Source organism: Ursus arctos, unplaced genomic scaffold (genome assembly GCF_023065955.2).
Source record: "Ursus arctos isolate Adak ecotype North America unplaced genomic scaffold, UrsArc2.0 scaffold_15, whole genome shotgun sequence".
Taxonomy (NCBI): Eukaryota; Metazoa; Chordata; class Mammalia; order Carnivora; family Ursidae; genus Ursus; species Ursus arctos.
Window position 1 is genome coordinate 24,118,855 of NW_026622819.1, and position 20,404 is coordinate 24,139,258.

General features: G+C 38.2%; 1 protein-coding gene across 16 annotated transcripts in view; it reads right to left on the reverse strand.

The window, feature by feature from the left end:
- The window catches only part of DROSHA (drosha ribonuclease III), a 117,165-nt gene that overhangs the window by 71,391 nt on the left and 25,370 nt on the right, over positions 1-20,404 (reverse strand). For all 16 annotated transcript variants that reach the window (XM_026506737.4, XM_026506742.4, XM_026506738.4 and 13 more), the window contains 5 exons: positions 15,480-15,566; positions 12,645-12,731; positions 7,122-7,193; positions 5,489-5,570; positions 4,457-4,531 (listed from right to left, as the gene is read on the reverse strand). In XM_026506737.4, coding sequence (XP_026362522.1) covers positions 4,457-4,531; positions 5,489-5,570; positions 7,122-7,193; positions 12,645-12,731; positions 15,480-15,566 — 403 coding nt within the window. The remainder of the gene's footprint in view (positions 1-4,456; positions 4,532-5,488; positions 5,571-7,121; positions 7,194-12,644; positions 12,732-15,479; positions 15,567-20,404) is intronic.

A 20,404-nucleotide genomic window follows, 5' to 3' on the forward strand; every position in this document is an offset into this window, starting at 1 on the left:
AAACTTCAATTAGACATAATAAATTGATATAGATGAAAAGCAAACGAGCATGAGAGGATCGTGAAATACCTGAACTGTAATGAAAGCTGTTCATTCTCATACGAGTTCAAGTAAGATGCAAATAATGTGAGGTTACGCTGTGCCTCTCAGATGGACACAACTGTAGAAGTCATGATATCCAGTACTGGCAGATACACAAAAAAAGGGTACCACGAAAAATGTTGGTTAGAGATACATATCATGTCCTTTCTAGAGAGCAATGGGCAACAATTTCCAAACACTGTCTTAACAAATAATTTTACTTTTAGAATTCTCCCTTATAGGAGATGCATAAGACCACTGTCAAGGTATTTATACGTAATGGGGAAAAAAATAGAGACCTCCAAAATAATTGTGACTAGAGGAATTGTCAAAAAAATTAATGTTCACTTATACTATGGAATGCTATGAAGGTGTTAAAGAATGAGGCAATGTATTTTTATAGAGGACATCTGAAATAGTTGAGTAAAAAGTCAAGTTGTATAACTTTATTTAGTGTTATCCCCACTTAAAAAAAGCATAAATTTCCCTATATAGGGTAAAATGAATACAAACTAAACCATATATAGCATCTACATTTTCACAAGTCTAGAAGGGGGTATTTACTTTTTTACTTTACACACTTTCGTATCATTTGTGTACACACACATACACACACAGTGGAGCCAATAAAGGGTAAAAGTAACACTTCAATTCAGTGAGGAATGAATGATCTTTCCAATAAATGGTGCAGGGTCAGCTCAATATTCATACTGAAAATAAGGAATCTTAAAAAAAATAAAATAAAAATAAGGAATCTTGACTCCTATCTCATACCAACTGGAAAAACAAATTTTGAAACAGATCAGAGATCTAAATTTCTAGAAAACATAGGAAGAGTATCTTGATGACCTTAGGATAGGCAAAGACTCCATAAACAAGGTAAGTATAAAAAAATATGTAAATTGGACTATATTAAAATTAAGAATTTCTGTCCATCAAAAATCACCATTAAGATGCTGAAAAAGCGATCCACAGAGAAGGTACTGGCAACCTATACATCTGACAAAAGTCTCATATATGGTGTATATATAAAAAAAACCTAACAAATAAATGAGAAAAAGACATCACCCAATAGAAAAATAAGCTAGATTCAAACAGGTACTTCAAAAGACAATATCCAAACAGTTATTTAATACATGAAATGATACTCCATTTTATAAGTATTAGGGAAGTGAAAATTAAAACTGAAATATGATACCTCTGAACACTCATCAAAATGGCTAACTTGAAAAAGAACAAAAAACGCCAAGTGTTGGTGACGATGTGGAATAACCTGAACTGTCCTATACACTGCTGGTGGGGAGGGAAAATGAGACGATCATTTTGGAAAACGGTTGGAAACTATCTACACAGCTCAATATAAACAAAACTAGAATTTCCATTCCTAGGTAAATATCCACAATGGGAAAGCGTAAGTATATGCTCCTCAAAAGGCATGTACAAGTGTAATGGTGACCGTATGTATGCTATTTGAAAGAGCCAAAAACAGATAATACCCAAATGTCCATTAATCACAGATAGGTTAAATACATGTTTGTTATACCATATAATACTATGTAGTAATGACAATGAACCAACTATAGTTAACTGACACAGGGGTCTCAAAAACACATAATACAAAAGAAGACAAAAACAAAAAGAACACACACAATTCTAGTTTTTATAATTAAAGAACAGGTAAAACTAACTTGGCGTTTTCAAGTCAGAATAGAGGCTACCCTTGAGAAACTGGGAGGTGACTGCAAAGGGGGTCTTGAATGCTGGTAATCTTGATCCGAGTGCTGAGTACACAGTCATATTCCCTTTGTGAAAATTCACTGAGTCTTATATTTATGATATGTGCACTTTTCAGCGTTTGTGTTATACTTCAAAGGTTTACTTTTTAAAAATAAGAGATAATACCAAAGAATGTTTGAAAGTACATTCACTCTCATTAGTAACAAAATACATGAATAACTAAGGCACTATTGTGATCAATTAAATAAAGTCAGTAAACAAGTATTTATTGAGTCCCTGCTATGTGCCAAGTAGTACGTTAGCACTGATACAAGACAGACACTGTTTACTCCTTAGCCTCATGGAGTTACAGGAAGGAAGGAAGGAAGGAGGAAGAAGTGAAGAAAGGGAAGAGGAAGGGTCCAAAATGTGAAGACTAAGAATGCATTTTTCATGGCAGCATAAATTGATGCTATTCTTTTGATAAGAAATTTGGCACTACATACCATGTTTCTTAAAATTATCCATCTGTTCAATGAATTAGTAAAAACTAGGATGCAAACCATATATTAGTATGATGACAACTAGGTAGAAACAGCCTATGCACTGAAAAAAAAATGAAAATATGTATCAAAATGTTTTTCAATTCATCATTTTCTAAGAGATTTTAATGAAGTTGTATTGTAAAAAAACAAATCAATCATAATTTGCCATCCAATACCAAAAGCATTTTATACATTAGATATTTTTCTGTATCTTTCAGGGCGTTTTAATATATGTATTTTCAAAAGGAAGTCTAATGAAAAGGTAAATCCTGTTTAAAAGGAAATCAATAGGTCTTTTTCTTTATGACAACCTAAATGCTATCCCTACATAGTTATAAGAAACACTTTGCAAGAGTTCAAATCCCACAAAGTAAATCTCTGACATAAGATTTTTCTTTAAGATGATTTTAAAACTGTCCACTTTCTTTTATGATTTTTCTGGTCATAAAATGCCTAGAGGCAGACAGATTGGGAAAGGAAAGGCTTTCAACAAGCTCACTCTAGCACCATCTTCTAGTAAGTTTGCTGCTAAAGCTCCATTATAAAATCAAAGATGCATTCACATGAGTAGACTTCTCAATAAAATAAAACCAGCTATACAAAGGAGAAAAGCTTTTGAATGCATTTTCCAAACGAAATAAGCATTAACAATAACACCAAAAATATGAGTAACTCTAACCTAAAATAAAAATAAGCCATTGTGACTGAATGTTTGAACTGAGGTAAGGGTATCAAGGACAAAATCTTGAGGTAAATCTAAACTAGAATGAGTAAATGAAAAACAAAAGGCACACAAGACAAATCAGAGAGCCAGGAGGAAAGCAAGGAGAGCTCAGCACACAAAAGACAGGGTCAAGAGCCCAGGTTCCACAACAGGGAAAAGACCGAAACTGGAGTGTGTCCACTGGATGTGGCCTTTGGGAGTCTAGCTTTGGCATCAGCAGCTGCAGCAGGGTGGGGGTTAGAGGGAGTGGGGTGCCTAAGCAAAGCCAGCCTGTGAATGAACCAAGGTCTGACAGGCTCAAACCAGGGTTCTGAGGCATGGGGGAGGCAAGGTCTCCAGAGGCATGAGGAGAGCTTGACACAGAGCTGATTTCCTGAAATTGCTGACATGTGAGCAATATATTACATTTTACATTTTGAAAAGCTCCCCAGCTGACCACAGATTAATCGCAACAGCTAATTGTTTTTTCCCCAGTATCACTGAGTGGCCCAGAAACAGGACAAGAAGCAGCAAATGGCCAAATTGACATTTCAACGGAAGGTGGTGGTTGGCACAAGGGGCTGAGGTCACTAGAGCTGAGAGACAGAAGTCGGAGCACAAGACTTAAGTGAGAAAGCAAAGAAAGGTAGCTGTACACAGGGAAAAAGGGGAAAATTCAAGGAGAAGCAAAGGGACTAGGGCATGAGAGGTTGGAGGAATACAAAGATGTCACCAGAAAGTACGATGCCAGAGATTCTAGGGATGAATTCATTTAGGTGAAGATTCTGCAAACTAAAAGGCGTCCAAAGATTTCATAAAACCCAGCCATTTTTAAAAACACAAAATATAACGCCATATCTCACAGCTAGACTCTTAAAAAATTTTAAAACTTAAATTACTGCTTTAAAAAAACAAAAAATAATATATTTACTTATATATTTTAATTAGTGAGAAAATAACTTATTTTTTCACTATAAAATGGATGTGTCAAAAAATAGGAAAAAAACACCAATAATACCGCTACCTTAATATACCTATTATTGCAGTAATTTTTAGCATAGTTATAATTACACTGCATATAAAATTTTATGCTAATTATTTTCTAATTAACTATATGCATTTTTTAGAATGACATTGTTCCATGTTACTTTTAATACTTGCATGATATTTTATCAAGTAGATTTTCAAATTTATAAATCATTTGTCCCATTGCTCATCTAATTTGGGGCTACCATAAATTACACAGGGGTACAAATCAGAGTGTATAATTTTACATTTCATCCCTGACCTGAGAAGTAGATAATTAACAGTGTCTGAGGTGGGAAGTTGTCCCTACAGATTAAAAAGAGAATGGCAGGCTTATTTTCAGATGTACTATCTTACTGGGTCACTGACAAGCCAAAAGATTTACCTGGAAGAAATCTCACAAAACGTGGCATGAAATGAAATCTTGGGCAGCAGGGAGGACTGTCTTCAAACAAAGGGCCTAAAGCAAACAAGTGAAAAGGAAAGAAAAAATAAATAAAAGTCTTAGAAAACAAACACTGTGGCTTAATTCCTAAGATTTATGATAACCACAAAGAAACACCACCGGAGAAGTAGGGACATAAAAAACACCACCCCTCTTCTCCCCAACAGTTAAATCAATCATGTGATAACTGCCACAAACATCCCATGAAGACTGCAGTGAGGGGACTACCCAAAGTCAGAGGAGAATAAAGGCCCTACGGATATATCCTGTATACAACACATGCCGTAAAACTTTTTTTAGAAGTCCACAAATATAAAGATTTTTGTTATGGTTGAACTATCGCATGATATAGTATGCTTGTGTTTTAATTCTTTTCTATTTTAATCAATATCACTGGGGGGAAAAGAAACAAATACTATTAAAAACTTGGTCTGAAAAGCCATTCATCAATACGCTGTTTTAAAAATAAATAAGTCAATGTCTGCTGGAATACAAACACTTCCAAAGGAATGAACAATTACCTAAGAACCAAGTTTGAACTGATGTAGCTCAGAGTGTATACGTGTGTTTTGAAGGCTAACTGAAGTTCTGCTTTAATAAACTGTCATCTTGGAAGAAGTTTATTACAGTAAAGTTCAATAGATTTAAAATATTAACTACTGAGATTTTCCCTAGTGTACATAAACCAAGGTAGTTACTCATACTAACTGATACCATCTTCTATCAGTTAGGTAATGGATAATGGTAATCTTAGGTAAAGAACACTGTCAAATTGTATTAAAATTTTAAATAAGACCCATAAGGACTTATTCACGTCAAATGATAGCAAGTATTTCTATGAATAACATACTTTCCCCTGGGTATTTAAAAAATAAAGGGAATTTCAACTGTCTCCCCACTGTTAGAAGCTTTTACATATACTACAATGTTCTTCTACAAGCATTACACTTCTCTTTAAATCTTGTTATTCACCTTTAAGATTCCAGTCATACAATTCCAAAATATCTCTGAACAGGAATAATGAAAAGAGTTCAAGTCCTTTCACACAAAAATTCTGAAAAATAAACCAAAATCAAATTATTATAGTACTGCAAATGTATATGCACTGAAGGTTCCACTTATTCTAGCCAAGTGTCTTAAAAAGTGTGTTTTAAAACTACATTAAAACCATGTAATTTCCTAAGAATTCCACTCTCCTCCAACAGTTGATTGGCTTGAGACATAAATGAAGTAGGCAATAATGTCATTAGGATTCCTACAAAACTGTAAACTCAGCCCTTTCAAACATACAAACAAAATGATGTGAAATTCAAAAATTAAAATCTCATTATATTTTTCTAGCCTATTAAATCTCAGAATTAGAATTTCCTGGGGACTTTTTGTTAATTCAAACTACACACACACACACACACACACACACACACACACACACACACACTGGTGGGCTCTAATAGGTTTGTCCCACCACCCAACCCCTGCTCACCCTCACCCTTGGAAGACCCCTAGAATCACCATTATAGTTACCATAAAAAGAGGTCTTTTGTGCCAAAAAAGTTCAAATTCTTAATGAAGGCAAATAGAGGACTAAGAAAAACTACAAAACTTTGTACCAAAATTTCTCCTGTAAACAAGCTTAACAGATGATATATTTACAAGTGAGACTTGTCTCATAATTCTTCCTCCTACTTGTCTTGCTCAGGGTTCATAAATCACCCTGTGTGAGATCACGCCAGAAGTCACCAACTTTTACAATAGCAAATGAAGGCTTATGACCTTAAAAATCAAAAGGAAGCAAAAAAGCCCTTCTAAGCTGGAGAACGAAGGGGCGGCCCTTTCTCTTTAATTCTTTTTGAAAGACAGGTAGAATTACCAGGACTTGCTCAGAATGAAACAGGTGCCAACTAAGCATGTGTGTCATGCTCATCAATCCCCCTCAGTGCTCCACTGCCCATGACAGAGCTTCACTGTTAAACAAGGTTTGCAAGAAGAGCCAGGGGCTCAGGAAATCGACCCCGACTCAACAAATGTTAAGTGCACAAGCTTGTTTGCTGTCTAGTTGTTATTTCTCAGTGTGATTTGTTGACACCACTAAATTCAAGATCAGGCAATGAATCATTCTGAGATTCACATTAATCTTGTTTTGGAATTTTAAACCTCTTGCATGTATTTAGATAAATCTGCTGCTGAGCATCCGCAATGAAAAACAATTAGGAAAAATATGTAAATATATGGCAAGAAAAATGAACCAAGCATTGATCTTGTCATTGGAGATAATGAATAAGATTATTCCAACAGCTATCAGATTCGGTTTCACTGTTCTAATTTCCCCTCTGACAATGACCAGTAACCAGAATCTGTCCCCTATCCAAAACAAACTGGAAACAGATGTAATGTTACTATCAGCAGATGCAACACAAGAAGTAACTTCAAAAATAGGCCAACAGAAGTTGAAAAATGACCCAAATTTTAACCTTGCTCCTAGAGCTACAGCTCACTGACCCTTTCAACAGCGAACACCACTCTGTGGGGGCATTCCTATGGCAAATAGCCAGAGCTGGCCAAAAGAGCAAACTACACCAGGCTGTTAAATAATCTTTTCTCTTACCTCAGGCATCATCTCCTCAATGAAATGAATTGTGTAGTCTATGTTGAACCTGATTACTTTACACAGTGGAATCTGCAATAAGAATGAGAGGTTCAGTTCTACAGTACCCTCCTGCAGGCTCCCAGTGCACGTGTATTTGCTCTCTGACCCATAAGGCCATGCATGAACCAAATGAAAAGGTTTCACTTGAATCCAAGCTGCTAACAGTACTGTACACGAACCTTTGACACAACTGCAGGACTTTAATGGCAAGAACCCAGCTAGCCCGGCCTCTAGAGGAAACCTGCATAATCTTGGTGCTTAATTAACTGTATTAGCAGCAGCAACACAAACATAAGAACCCACTAAAACCAAACATATCACCTCTAAAGTACTGATAAAACCACAATTAAATATTTTTCTCAGGTTTTTTAAATCTTTCAGAATCTTTAGCTTTCAAGTCAATCAGGGATAGCAGGATGACATAACAACAGTTATAGATTCATAAGTCACCGAAGTGCACAGAACTCAGGCTGTCCCTCTGGCTCTGGAGCAAAAGCAACCATGGTAATAACAGTAATAATAGCTCACACTTACTGAGCAGGCGCTGTTGTGCTGCTTCACCTATTGTCACGAATGAAACCACACCCATAAGATACGCGCAACTATTACCCCCATTGTACAGTGGAGGAAACTAAGACAGAGGCACCAGGTACCTTGCCTAAGGTAGCTGGTAATAAGAAAATCTTGCTCTAGACCACAGCTCTGAGCCGCTAGAGTATACACCTCTCGTTATGTGTTCTGATACTCAGGGTCTGTGTGAAAATGGAGGAAACCCAGATGAAATAAATCCACATCTTGTTCGGTCATCGGACACTAGCCTAGTGCCTACACATAACAGGTTTTCCATAAGTGTATTTTTCAATGAAGGAAGGAATGAGAGGGAAGGTGTGAGGTTACTGAAGTGGCTTAGCAGACGAGCTGGAGCAAAGAATAGACTCAGAAGCCTAGAGATGTGTTAAGTAGGCTTTTCTGGCCATTCAATCTGTCTATAAGATGATTTTATAGAGATATAATCGTTTTTACAAACCACAGCAATCAGAAAGAAACAAACTTTAATTCTACTAGCAAAAAGAATGGTAAGAAAACAGTCTTATAATGCCATCTACTGGAAATCTTTTTTTCAGAAATGAAGCTTAGTTCTCTGGTGCTTTTTCATTTTTTTTTTAAGGATAGTGACTAATTTGAGTGAAATTTTTAATTAACTTTAATAAGAAATCCATTTTCAACCTTGTGGTAATGAGTTCTAAATGAACTGAAGTGATATACTAAGGCCACAATTATTTTTAAGTTCTTTATTCCTATAATTATTTAAAAATATTTGAGAATTCCAAATTTGTTTATTATTCATACTTTTAAATACCTATCCTTTGCCAACAACCTGTGTTAGGTCCGTAATTACTCTCAAATAAGCCACAGCCCCTACCTTTTTTTAAAAGGTAAGTATCTAAAGAGGAAGACAGGCATGTAAACAAGTATAAATAAAATATAATGTATATAATGTAGTTACGTGCAATTAAAAACAAATAAGCAAACAAAAAAGTATAAAGTACAAAAGAACCAAAGAGGAGGTAACATTTGAGTTGAGTCTTCAAAATGGGGAGAAATTTTCCAGGTCATCCAGAAGAATTAAGTTGGGAAAGAACAGTCTTTCTAGCAAGACAGAGAATAGGGAGGGAGCTGAGGGAAGACCAAGTCTTTTAGCTGTTCAGGAGTGAAATATACACGGAGAGAGAGAAGCAAGGAGATTCTAGACAAGAAAAGTATGAACTATGTGATGCAGACCGTATAAACCACAATAAGGAACAAGGGCTGTCCTTATGGCAATGCAAAGTCACCCAAGTACTTTAAGTGAGAGACTATCATAGCTTATATTTTGAATTGGCTGCTCTGTAAACAGTGTGGGAATGGTTTATAGTAGAGCAAGGCAAGAGACCAAAAGACCAGACTGGAGTCTGATGAAATAGCCCAGGAGCCAAATGAAGAGAAGACTGGAAGTAAGAGAGAAAATTTTAACATGGGAGATGTTACTGAAATATACACTGACCATGCTGATGTGGAAGTGAAAGACAAGAAAGAAGAGAGAAAAATTTCTAGATTTCTGGTCTAATGACAAGATAAATCACAATGGCATTAATACAAAGAAATTCATAGGGTGTCCCCCAAGTACCTCAAATTCAATATGCAAGGAAGAGGATAAAATCAGTTTTGCATAGGTTGAAGGTGAAGTACTTGAGGGGATGTCAAGGTGGGTATGTCCAAAAGGCAATATGAAATGTGAGTATGGAGCACAGAGCCATGTCATAGCTATAAACATCAATTTGGTGGGGAGCAGAAGACACACAGAAGGAAAATCGGTCGGTGAGACTGTATTACTCAGAAGAGAACACCCAGAAGAAAAAAGGACCAGCGCCGTTGGGAAATCAAGAGGCAGACAAAGAAAGAACAAAAGTTATTCCTTCTACCATGCACAAAAGCAACTCTGCTAGATGATTTATGCAAGGGCAGTTCTTTCCCCATATCATTTCAACTAAAATCCCCTTCTGGGATTCTTTCTTTGAGCTCTTCTCTTACATATACCTTATTTTCTTTTGGGCTCTCATCCATACCACCAAAGCCCTTCTGAGATAGAAAAATCTGGAAAAGCAAGATCTTTTCTATTCACTTTTATTTCTCAAATAAGACTCAAAGAGAACTTGTCATTTTTCTACATATGGCAAGCTCCATTTACTGAAAGGTAAATGGTCAATCAAATAATATAAATGCCTACCATTTCTTAAAACTTGTTTGAATACTGACATTAACTCTTATTTCGTCCTACCATTAAGAAACAAAGAACCCTCCCTAAACTTCTACATTCTAACTCTACTACTTCCAGGTGCTGAATGGCTAAATCCAGGGCAGTGAGGCCACTGGAAATGGAAAGCCATCTAAAAGCAGGGGTTTTCTTGTGCTTTTGAGGACAGGATAAGATATTATGCATCTAATACATGTATCTTTATAACTTTAGTTATGTTGTCAAAGTCCTTACATCAGGTATCCTAAGTAATAGCAAATGTGCTGTATAAAAGGATAAAATGCTCCCAAATGCTCTATACTTAGCCAACAAGGCTTTCAATCCACTTCAATTCAAGAAGATCTTAAGAAAACTTGTCAGAACTAGATTGGCTGAGATTCTAACATTACCATCATTTGCATGCCCTTCTTGATGATATGCTCTCTCTAGCAAGAAAATGAATCAGATCAGTAAAGCGATTTAATAATTCTTTTTCTGGGAGGCTATTTCAAATTCAAGAGGCCTTTGATGGATCTAATCCCTATGAACTGTACAACATTCAGCTTAAAACTCGATTTATTTTATCAACATCTCTAACATAAATGATGAGGCTTATCTTCTCATTACAGAGTGAAGTTCTCAAATTTGGAGAACTTGAGTATTTATATAAAATATATGCTGAAGCCAGGAATTTTCAGTCCTATCTTTTATTTTATAACAGTAACAACTGCAATTAATTGAGTATTAGCAGCCTCTCAGTGCCAAACCTTGTGCTGACAGGCTTTAAATAAAGTTCAAAGAATCACTCCTCCAAGGTCACATAAATACTAAGAATTGGTTAAAAAAAAAAAAAAAAAAAGAATTAGAAGACACAAACCCAGGTCTGTCCAACATCTTATCCAAAATAAGAAATGGCAACATGTATGCCAAAAACCATGACAAACACTTTTCATGTGTCGTCTCATTTATTTTTCACAAAAACCAGTAAGATTGCTACAACACCTCTATCTTACAGATGAGAAAATCAAGGATTATAGAGATTGAAATGTCAAATCATACAGCTGGTAAGTGGAATTCACTACTGCTTAAACCCTGGTCTCTCTGAAGCCACATGCTTTCCTTCTTTGATTAAGGTGATCCTAAAAGTTAAATGAGATCTATATTACTTCTAAGGAAATACGAGATAATTTTAAATATTTTTATGGTAACTAAACTATTTATATTTGCAAGCCCACTGAGGAAAAAGAGAAAGAAATGCATTATGTGGGAAGAGCTGGACTACAGGACCTCCAATGGTCTTTCCCACTCTGAGACTCTGAGGTTTGGTGTAACAAAGGATTTGAGTGCCTGAGACATTAAAAAAAAAAAAAGAAAGAAAGAAAAAAAAGTGAAGAAACCACCAAAATTCAAAACCTCTTAGTGCCTTTTCATAAAGACTGTTAAAGAACGGTCCAATATAAAATTCTGTAGCTATGGATGTTACTAGACTTACTGTGGTGATCATTTCACACTATGTACAAATGTTGAATCTAAATTATTACACTGTATACCTGGAATTAATATGATGGTATATGTCAATTATATTTCAAAAAAAAAAGCATGGTCCAATATTATGCCCTTTTCTATATTATGGTCCACGCTGGAGGTAGAGGCAATGTGTATTATCAAACAATTTTATTTTTATATTTAGAATGTCATCCCCTTCCAAAAAAAATTCTCTAGGATAAAATATATTATGGGATAAGGAAAATTCCATTAAGACAACAATTTGTTTTAAATTAGTACCACTACTATAGAATCATGTCTACTTATAAAGAGAAAAAGAATGACAGAAAGGAACAAGGTCAGGCAAAAATTTTATTCTTTACTCTCCACTGGAACAGAATTTCAGTTTTGAGTAAAGAGCACTTAAATAACTTTTTAAACTGCGGATGTAATTTCTTATAAACAACTCAAAAAGGATTAAAGAACACTATTTTGAGGTAGATATACCACAGCTATAATTTCTTAAGTTCTCTAACAGCATTCAGACTGGGTGAAGTATAGTCTGAGCTGCCAGCAAATTCTACTCTGTGTCCAACTACAGTACAGAATAAGTAAGACAATTCCCAAGACTGTTCGCTTTGAGACAGCAAGATTTTGACTCACAGATACACAACTTCTATTTGAACCAATTACCAACAAAGCAACTTTAATACCTACATAAAAATATCACAGATGTCTATGTCAGACAAAATCTCTTAAAGAAGATGTTGTCCTGGGATTCGAAAGCAGAAAAATGTAGGAAATTAATGCCAGCTGCAGATGTCCCGAACACAGCTCTTTTTCTACTGCTCAGACACTAGATAATACCTGCTCCTTAAAACTTTCCAACTTTCTTTTGAAGGACACCCAACCCAAAATAGCTTTGACACATTATTCCACAGTTTATCCTTCTTTTTCAATCTTTCACACTCTCAAAATGTTATTCTAACACATGTTTACTTACACCATTTAATGTGGACTAAACCTGTGACTCATTAGCACAGATGTCACACCCCCACCTGACACACGCCACAGACTTCCTGCAGCTCAGGCAGAGGGACACAAAGTAAATGTTACTTACAAGTCAGAAGAAAAGAAATTTATTTTGACTTTTAGAAACAAAGAATGAAGGGAAGGAAGAGAGTATAGAAAAGGAGAAAGCCAGCCAATTAGCACATACTTACATTGGTCAGGGGGGCATGTGCAAACATAGAAAATCCTTCAAAGATATATTCATGATCATCATATTCAATCACAGTTGGCCTATCAGTCTAAAAGCAAGAAGAAACACAAAGCATGAATTTAAGAACATGATTTGCATGTACAGAAATCCATCAGAACACAAAGGTACCAAGAAGAGAAATGTATGGACTCTATAGGCTCCATGAACATTTTTAAAACTACCAGGGAGAACTTTATACAAAAGTTTAATTTTAGGTGGAATTCTCTGGCTTCAGTAATATTTACATATTAAGACCATCAAGAATGTTTATTATGGGTGTCATAAAGGGAAAAAAGGCTATATGGCTTCATTTTCTAGGAACTTGTTTTATTTCATCCCACAATACTATCAGATCTATTCTTACTGAACTGTATTCCTGAACTAACGAAAGTCCTAACAAGAACAAGATAACAGCACAGTCAACTCAAAGCTCAAAGTGGAAAAAGACTCAGCATCACGACAGTCAAGACTAGCAACAGCTTGGAAGGCCCTGAAAGGCCTCAGGGTGCCAGAGGCTCAACCCCTCACTGTTCCATTCCCAGGACCTCCAAGGAGAAGCCACCCCACCACGTACGGCAACAAATCAATTCCCACATAATGTCAAAAATTTTAATTATCTGAAAATTTAATCTGTAGTTAAAACATATAAATGTTAATCTAAGCATATGGATTCTCTTCCTTATGCTATTCTCATAGACCACAATTTTTAATACTAGATGCTAAATATGGAACTAATTATCAAGATTGGTAACCTAAAAGACACTTTTTTAAAAAAGATTTTATTTATTTCAGAAAGTGAGCGAGAGAGAGAGAGCATGAGCAGGGGGAGGGGCAGAGGGAGAGGGAGAAGCAGACTCCCCGCTAAGCAGGGAGCCTGACCTGGGGTTCTATCCTGGAACTCCAGAATATGACCTGAGCCGAAGGCAGATGCTGAACCGATTGGGCCACCAAGGCGCCCCAAAAAAACACGGTTTTTAACACAGGTATTAAACATTATTCTTTTAAAGGTTTTATATATATATATATACGTATATACATATATATATACATATATACATATATACGTATATATATATATATGTATATATGTATATACGTATATATATACACGAAGAACTGCAGGAAGGCGCTAAAGAATACCCACATGTACCTTAGTTGTTTTGCTAATATTACTGTTACTATTTCTATTTGAATAACTCTAAATAAAGCTGGTGTAAATTAAATATAATGAAAAGAACTTCTGACAAAATAATAAGGTACAGCCACTTCGGGAAACAGTTTGGTAGTTCCTCAAAATATTAAACACAGAGTTACCGCACGATCCAGCAACTCCAGACCTAGGTTTATACCCAAGAGAAATAATAACATACACCCACACAGAAACTTCTACACAAACATGCACAGCCGCATTATTCATAAGAGCTTAAAAGTGGAGACTACCGAAATGTTCATCAACTTAATAAATGGATAGATATGGTATATCCACACAAGAGAATATTATTTGTCCATAAGAAGGAATAAAGTCTGGGATGCCTGGGTGGCTCAGTTGGTTAAGCATCCACTTTTGGTTCAGGTCATGATCCCAGGGTGCTGGGAGCAAGTCCTGCATTGGGCTCCCTGCTCAAGGGGAAGGCTGCCCCTCCCTCTGCCTGCTGCTCTCCCTGCTTTGTGTTCTCTTTCTCTGACAAATAAATAAATAAAATCTTTTAAAAAAAGGAATAAAGTTATATGTTACTACATGGATGAATCTTAAAAACATCATGCTGAGTGAAAGAAGCTAAAAAGATCACACCTTCTATGATCCCATTCATATGAAATATCTAGAATAGGCTAATGATGGAGACAGAAAGTATCTTAGTTGTTGAAGGCTGACGGATATGAAAGCACTGACTGCTAATGAGTACAGTGTTTCTTTTGAGCATGGATGATGACAATGTTCTAAAATCAGATTGTGGTGATAGTTTCACAATTCTATGAAAAGAATTATATCATGAAATAAACACTTTAAATGGGTGAATTTTATGGTATATGAATGATAACTTGATAAAGTTGTTTAAATATGTAATTACTAACAATCTAATTTTGAAATTGAAATCTCTCGATGATAGGAGTAATATAATTAATAACTTTGCACTGTGACAAACAAGGGAGCGTAGTGGAATAGCAGACAGTCATGTGCATTACAGTCACGTCGTCTAGGTTTAAATCCCCACTCTGTCACTTACTACCTGAACAATCTTAAGCAAGTTACTTAATCTCATTTGTAAAACATAGATTACCGCCCCATCTGTATAGTGGGGATTATAATTCTCCTTCATCGGTTTGTTGTGAAAAATAAATTAATACCTGTTAAACATTCAGAGTGGTGCCAGGTACCACAGTCAACAAATATTACATATTATTATTACTGTCATAAATACAACAGACCTTCTTGATTGGGTCACTAGAGAATATATTAGTTATTCACTGATTTTTAAGAGATAAGAAAGTGTTCTACACATTTTTCCAACTCCACAGTTCCAATGAATAGCTCCAAAAGTAATGGCTATCATGAACATAGCTACTATGAGGTACTGACAACGTAACTGAAAAAAGGTACAGAAAGTAGTATAGTGAAAGGAAGCAAAATAAGTCATTATGATAAAGGCTAATTTTATCAACATAAAAATAAAAATTTTTTTAAAGAAAATTTAAAAACAGAATCAGTATTGAGCCTATTCACACTTTAACCTATTTGTACACATCCAACCTATTTCCATTTTAAAATAAATGAAATCTGATTTTGTTAGGAACTTACCAAAAAATTTGTAGGAGGGGAGACTGTAATTCGATAGTGGAAAAGTCTGCCAGCGTTGTTGGTCATGGGACGACAGGGCTTGATAGCCTGAGGGAGGAAAACAAAAGCGAGTTTAAAAGTAAAGTAGCAGAATATTTTTATTTAAAAACAGACTGTATTTCTAGATTCACATCTGACAAAAGAGGTTTTATGTGTGCTCCTTCACAGGTTGGTAGGAAGAACAGTACCATTAACTAGATGAATAAAACAGGACCAGCTGGTTACCAGGCCTCACCCTATTTCCTCATATGCATGCAATACAAAGGGTTCAGACAACATGAAGATCTTTCTAGGTCTTAATTTCTATGACTATCTTCCTTTTATTTGTAACATAACACAATATTTCTTGACCTTTGGCTAAACTCCCAATATACTAAAAAAAAAAAAAAAAAAAAGGAAAAATCTCAAAAGTAGTAGCAGGTTTTGATCGGGGGGAAAAAACAGTGAAAGGATCAAATATGCTCAGTAAAAAAAAAAGGAACCAGAAATGAAGGACACATGAGAGGTGGCAGAATAGAATATACATGGAGTTCAAATTGGGAAAAGGAAAACAGCAACTGATGCTTTTTTTGTTCTCCTTCCTTGGATCACCACCAGATTGATGGGGGCTTTGCTGGGGCTGACTCATAGTTCAACTGATCCCTCTGTCCAGTCCTGCTTACACATTCCTCCTCTCACAGGTGAAGTTCCCTAAGAAACATCAGACACTCAAACTTCATCTTAGCATCTGCTTCCGGAGAATGCAGTGTGTAGCTCCAGGAATGATCCAAGAAACCAGGAGATAAGATAGGATTTTGGAGCTGAAATCACTTATCACCCACTGACAATGAGGACCCCATCATGGTGGTAGGTGGAGTCCCTGGCACCAGATGGCAGACCAATTGAAAAACTTTCAAAGATGGTGAATCGGGAGGGTGTACCAGTGGAAGCAGGCGCAGTGTACCAGGTATTTAAGACTATGAGAGAATGTGTGCTATCAGGATGACGGGATAGATGACTGTTGCTAAGCACCACTGATGTTCTAACATGTCCCTCAAACTTTAGTGTGCCTTGAAATCACTGGAGGGCTTGCTAAATCTCAGACTGCTTGCTCCCCACCCCCAGGGTTTCTGATTCAGCAGATGAAGCAGTCTGAGAACCTGCATTTCTAACGAGTTCCCAGATGAAGCTGATACCTGGAGAACCACTGCTCCACAGAAATGTAACAGGAGAGGCAGAGGAAAGGCAAATGGAAGCCAGACGAAATGCTAGAGACACACAGAGAAGCTGTCCCCTGCATTGCCAAGACCAAACCCAGGGTCAGAGATGTGTGGACCTTAGAGACAATTAACGGCCAACCAGCGTAGATCTGTTATGCCAAGGGACGAGACTTGGAAATCTGAGATGAAGACATACAGGTTTTAACTCCCCAGACGCCTCGAAACCTTCCATCTCCTCAGAGGTGGCCCAACCCTGTCTATTAAGAGCAATCACTCACCTGTGTCTGAAGGCAATGGAAGACCCTGCAAGGCAACACTGCCTCCCCACAATCAGTCTCCCCTCCTGGTCAACAGACCTATAATTAGGGTCACTTCACAGCATAACCCAGCTGGGGAGGTGCTGCGAGAAGAAATTATATCCCAAAGGAACTGTAAGAACTAGCCAGCACGTGCCAGCAGCAGGAATCTGCACAAGACTGGATGCTCAGAGTGCTTGACCAAAAGGCCCAGACCACAGAAGTGGTTAGAGACGAGTTCATTGACTTGAGAGCATTCAGGATTCAGGGACACCACATGCCAGGGACTCCCTGCCAGGATGTCTCCTAAAAGCATGAAAAAGCAACAGCCCACGATGAGTGTAGTTAAAATACCAAAATTGCCATGACAGAAAAGAAGTAATTCAGAGTCAGGAAGTGGGCACATTAGAATGGATATAATATCTGTGACTGAAAAATATACCAGATTATCATATTCCATGGGAAGGCCCAGAGGACATGCCAAAGGCCATCTACTAGGGGCCAAAAGGAATATGTTGGGGAAGGGACACCAGCCTCACTAGGAAGATCAGTGGTGGCCTCCTCTGCAGGCCAGGGCTGACTGTAAGAGAGGCGGTCACAGAGCACAGCTTGCTGACAGCAGTGGGGGTGACAGGACTCTGAAACAAGGGAGGCAAGATGGTGGGACTAATTATTAGAAGCCAGGTCTCACAGTATCATCATAACCAGCAAGATCAAAGTGGCAACTAAAGGCGTCTAGCCCACAAAAAGTCATGGAAGTAGTTCATAGGACACAGTATCCTTAGGTAAAATAACTGAGTAGCTGACAAGAGTAATACTTAGTTTTTACCAACAGAAGAAATCAAGAATGGTTAACCAAGCAGCTGGAGGTAGGTTGCTCCAATAAACAGTCATGATCCCTTTCCCAGTTCCAGACCTACAGTAGGAAGGGCCCTACACCACTGCAAGCAAAAATGGTCATGACAACCCTGTCCTCCCCCAAAGAGGCCTATGGCCATTTACCCAAAAAACTGTGCATTGGGGAAAGGGGAACGGAGAGTGTTCAAGCAGTATTGGACACAGCATCTGAATCAGCATTGATACTCGGAGGAGACTGCATACATCACCTCGGTACACATTAGAGTTGGTGATACAAAGTCAAGGTAAAAAAAAAAAGGAATCCCAGTCAAGGTATGGTTTACAGTAGGTCCCGAGTCCACAGATCTGCCCAGTGGGCATTTCCCCTGGTCTCCGAATTGACAAAATTGCTAGATGGCACCACCCCACATTGGATCCTTATTCTGTGGGATAAGAGCCATCACAATGGAAAAGGTCAAGCAGAAGCCACTGAAATTACCACCACCCCCGACACAGGCATCAAAACCAGGATCGCTCTGGGGATGATGGTGTAGATCAGTGCCATCCTTAAGGATCCAAAAGACCCAGGAGTGACAGTCTTTATCATATCTTTAATTCACCAATCTGGCTTCCGGAAAAAAAAAAAAAAAAAAAAAAAAAACAGATCCTGCAGGATAACTACAGACTACCACAAGCTGAACCAAGCACTAGCTTTGACTGCCCCAGCTGTGCCAGATGCTACAGTTTAGAGCAGATTAATATGACCTCGGGTTCAGAGTGAACAGCAACTGATTCGCTGAATGTATTCTTTTCAATCCCAAACAGAATGAGGATAAAGAAATGGTTCACATTCTATGTTCATTCACATAGAAAAGACAACATTTACAGTTTTGCTGCCAGGCTGTATTAACTCTCCCACTCACTGTCCCAACAGTCCAAGGAGCTCTCGACCTTCTGGACATACTGCAGGACATTATCATGCTCCACTGAATCTGTGACATGATGTTTATCAAACTAAAAGCCTTGGCAAAGCATGCATGCTCCAGAGGGTGAGAGAGACACCTACAAAGATTCAGGGGCCTACCACAGCCACACCATTTTTAAGAGCCAGGGATCTGAGTGCCAAGACATGAGTCCACAATAAAACACAAATCACTGATTCTTCCACCTCCTACAATGAAGAAGAAAGCACAACACCAGGCGGGCCTCTTCGGGAGGCAGTATAATCCCCACCTAGGAACACTGTTTCAGCCCGTTCCTAGAGTGACGCAGAAGGCTGCAAGCTGTGAGTGTGGTTCCAGTGAGAAAGGCTGCAGCGGTTCCAAGCTGTAGTGCGAGCAGCCCTGCGGTAGGGGCCACGTTATTCAGCAAATCCTACACTGTTGGTAGGAAAAGATGCTGAGGGGAGTCTGTGGCCACACTGGGAGAATCACCATGCTATCTGGTGTTCTGGAGCAAAGCCATGCCATCTATAATGAAGAATTATATGCCTCTGAAAAACCACCAGTGTGCTACCTGGGAGACATGGAAGGCACAGCCAAGGGACAGAAACAGGCATGTGGCTGAACTGCCCATCACAAGCCGGGTTCTGTCAGTCTCATCCAGGCAAAAGTCTGGAAGGGACCAGCAACAATCCACCATAAGATGGAGGTCTGTACATCCAGAATCAGGCACACATAGGAGCAGCAGGCCCGAACAAGCTGCAGGAGCAGGTGGCCCACCATTGTCGCACCAGCACCCTCCCTCAGCTGACGACCAAGGATGGAAGGATGAAAGCAGAGGGAAAAGCCCAAGCTTGGTTTGCAAATGAGTCAGTCAGGGATGGGGGAGCAAGCCAAAGACGGACTGTGCTGCAGCCTCCTTCAGGGAGGAATCTGAAAGACAGTGATGAGGGAAAGTCTTTCCAGTGAGCAGAGTCTCAGGCAATGTACCTGGTCATCCGCTTTGTGTGGAAAGAGAAGTAGCCTGAGGTTAGAATATAGATGGACTCATGGCAGAAGCAAGTGGCCATGCCAGCTGGTCAGAGGCCTAGAAGGAAAAAGATTGGAAGATCAGGGATAAGAATGTCTTGGGGTAGGGGAGCCTGGCTGGCTCAGTTGGTGGAGCATGTGACTCTCAATCTCGGGGTTGTGAGTTTGACCCCCACAGTGGGTGTAGAGATTACTTAACAATTTTTTAAAAATTAAAAAAAAAAAAGGTCTTGGGGTAGACGTGTGGGTGAACAAGTGGGAGTGAAAGGGATAATCTCTGTATCACATGTGGGTGTATGATGGAGAGCACACACCATGGAGGAGATACTAACCATCTCATTGACAAAATGAGTCAGCCAGATGGGGTCAGACAGCCTCAATCATCAGCTACCCAGAGCTGACAGTCTGGGCACATGAATGAAGTGGCCACAGCAGCACAGACGGAGGCTTCACATGAGCCCAAAAGCATGGACCTGACTTACCAAGGCTTAGCTAACTGCCAATACTGAACATCCAACAGGTCATCTAAAATGAGCAATGATGGACCCCCAAAATGGCACCATTCCTTGAGGAGACCAACCTGC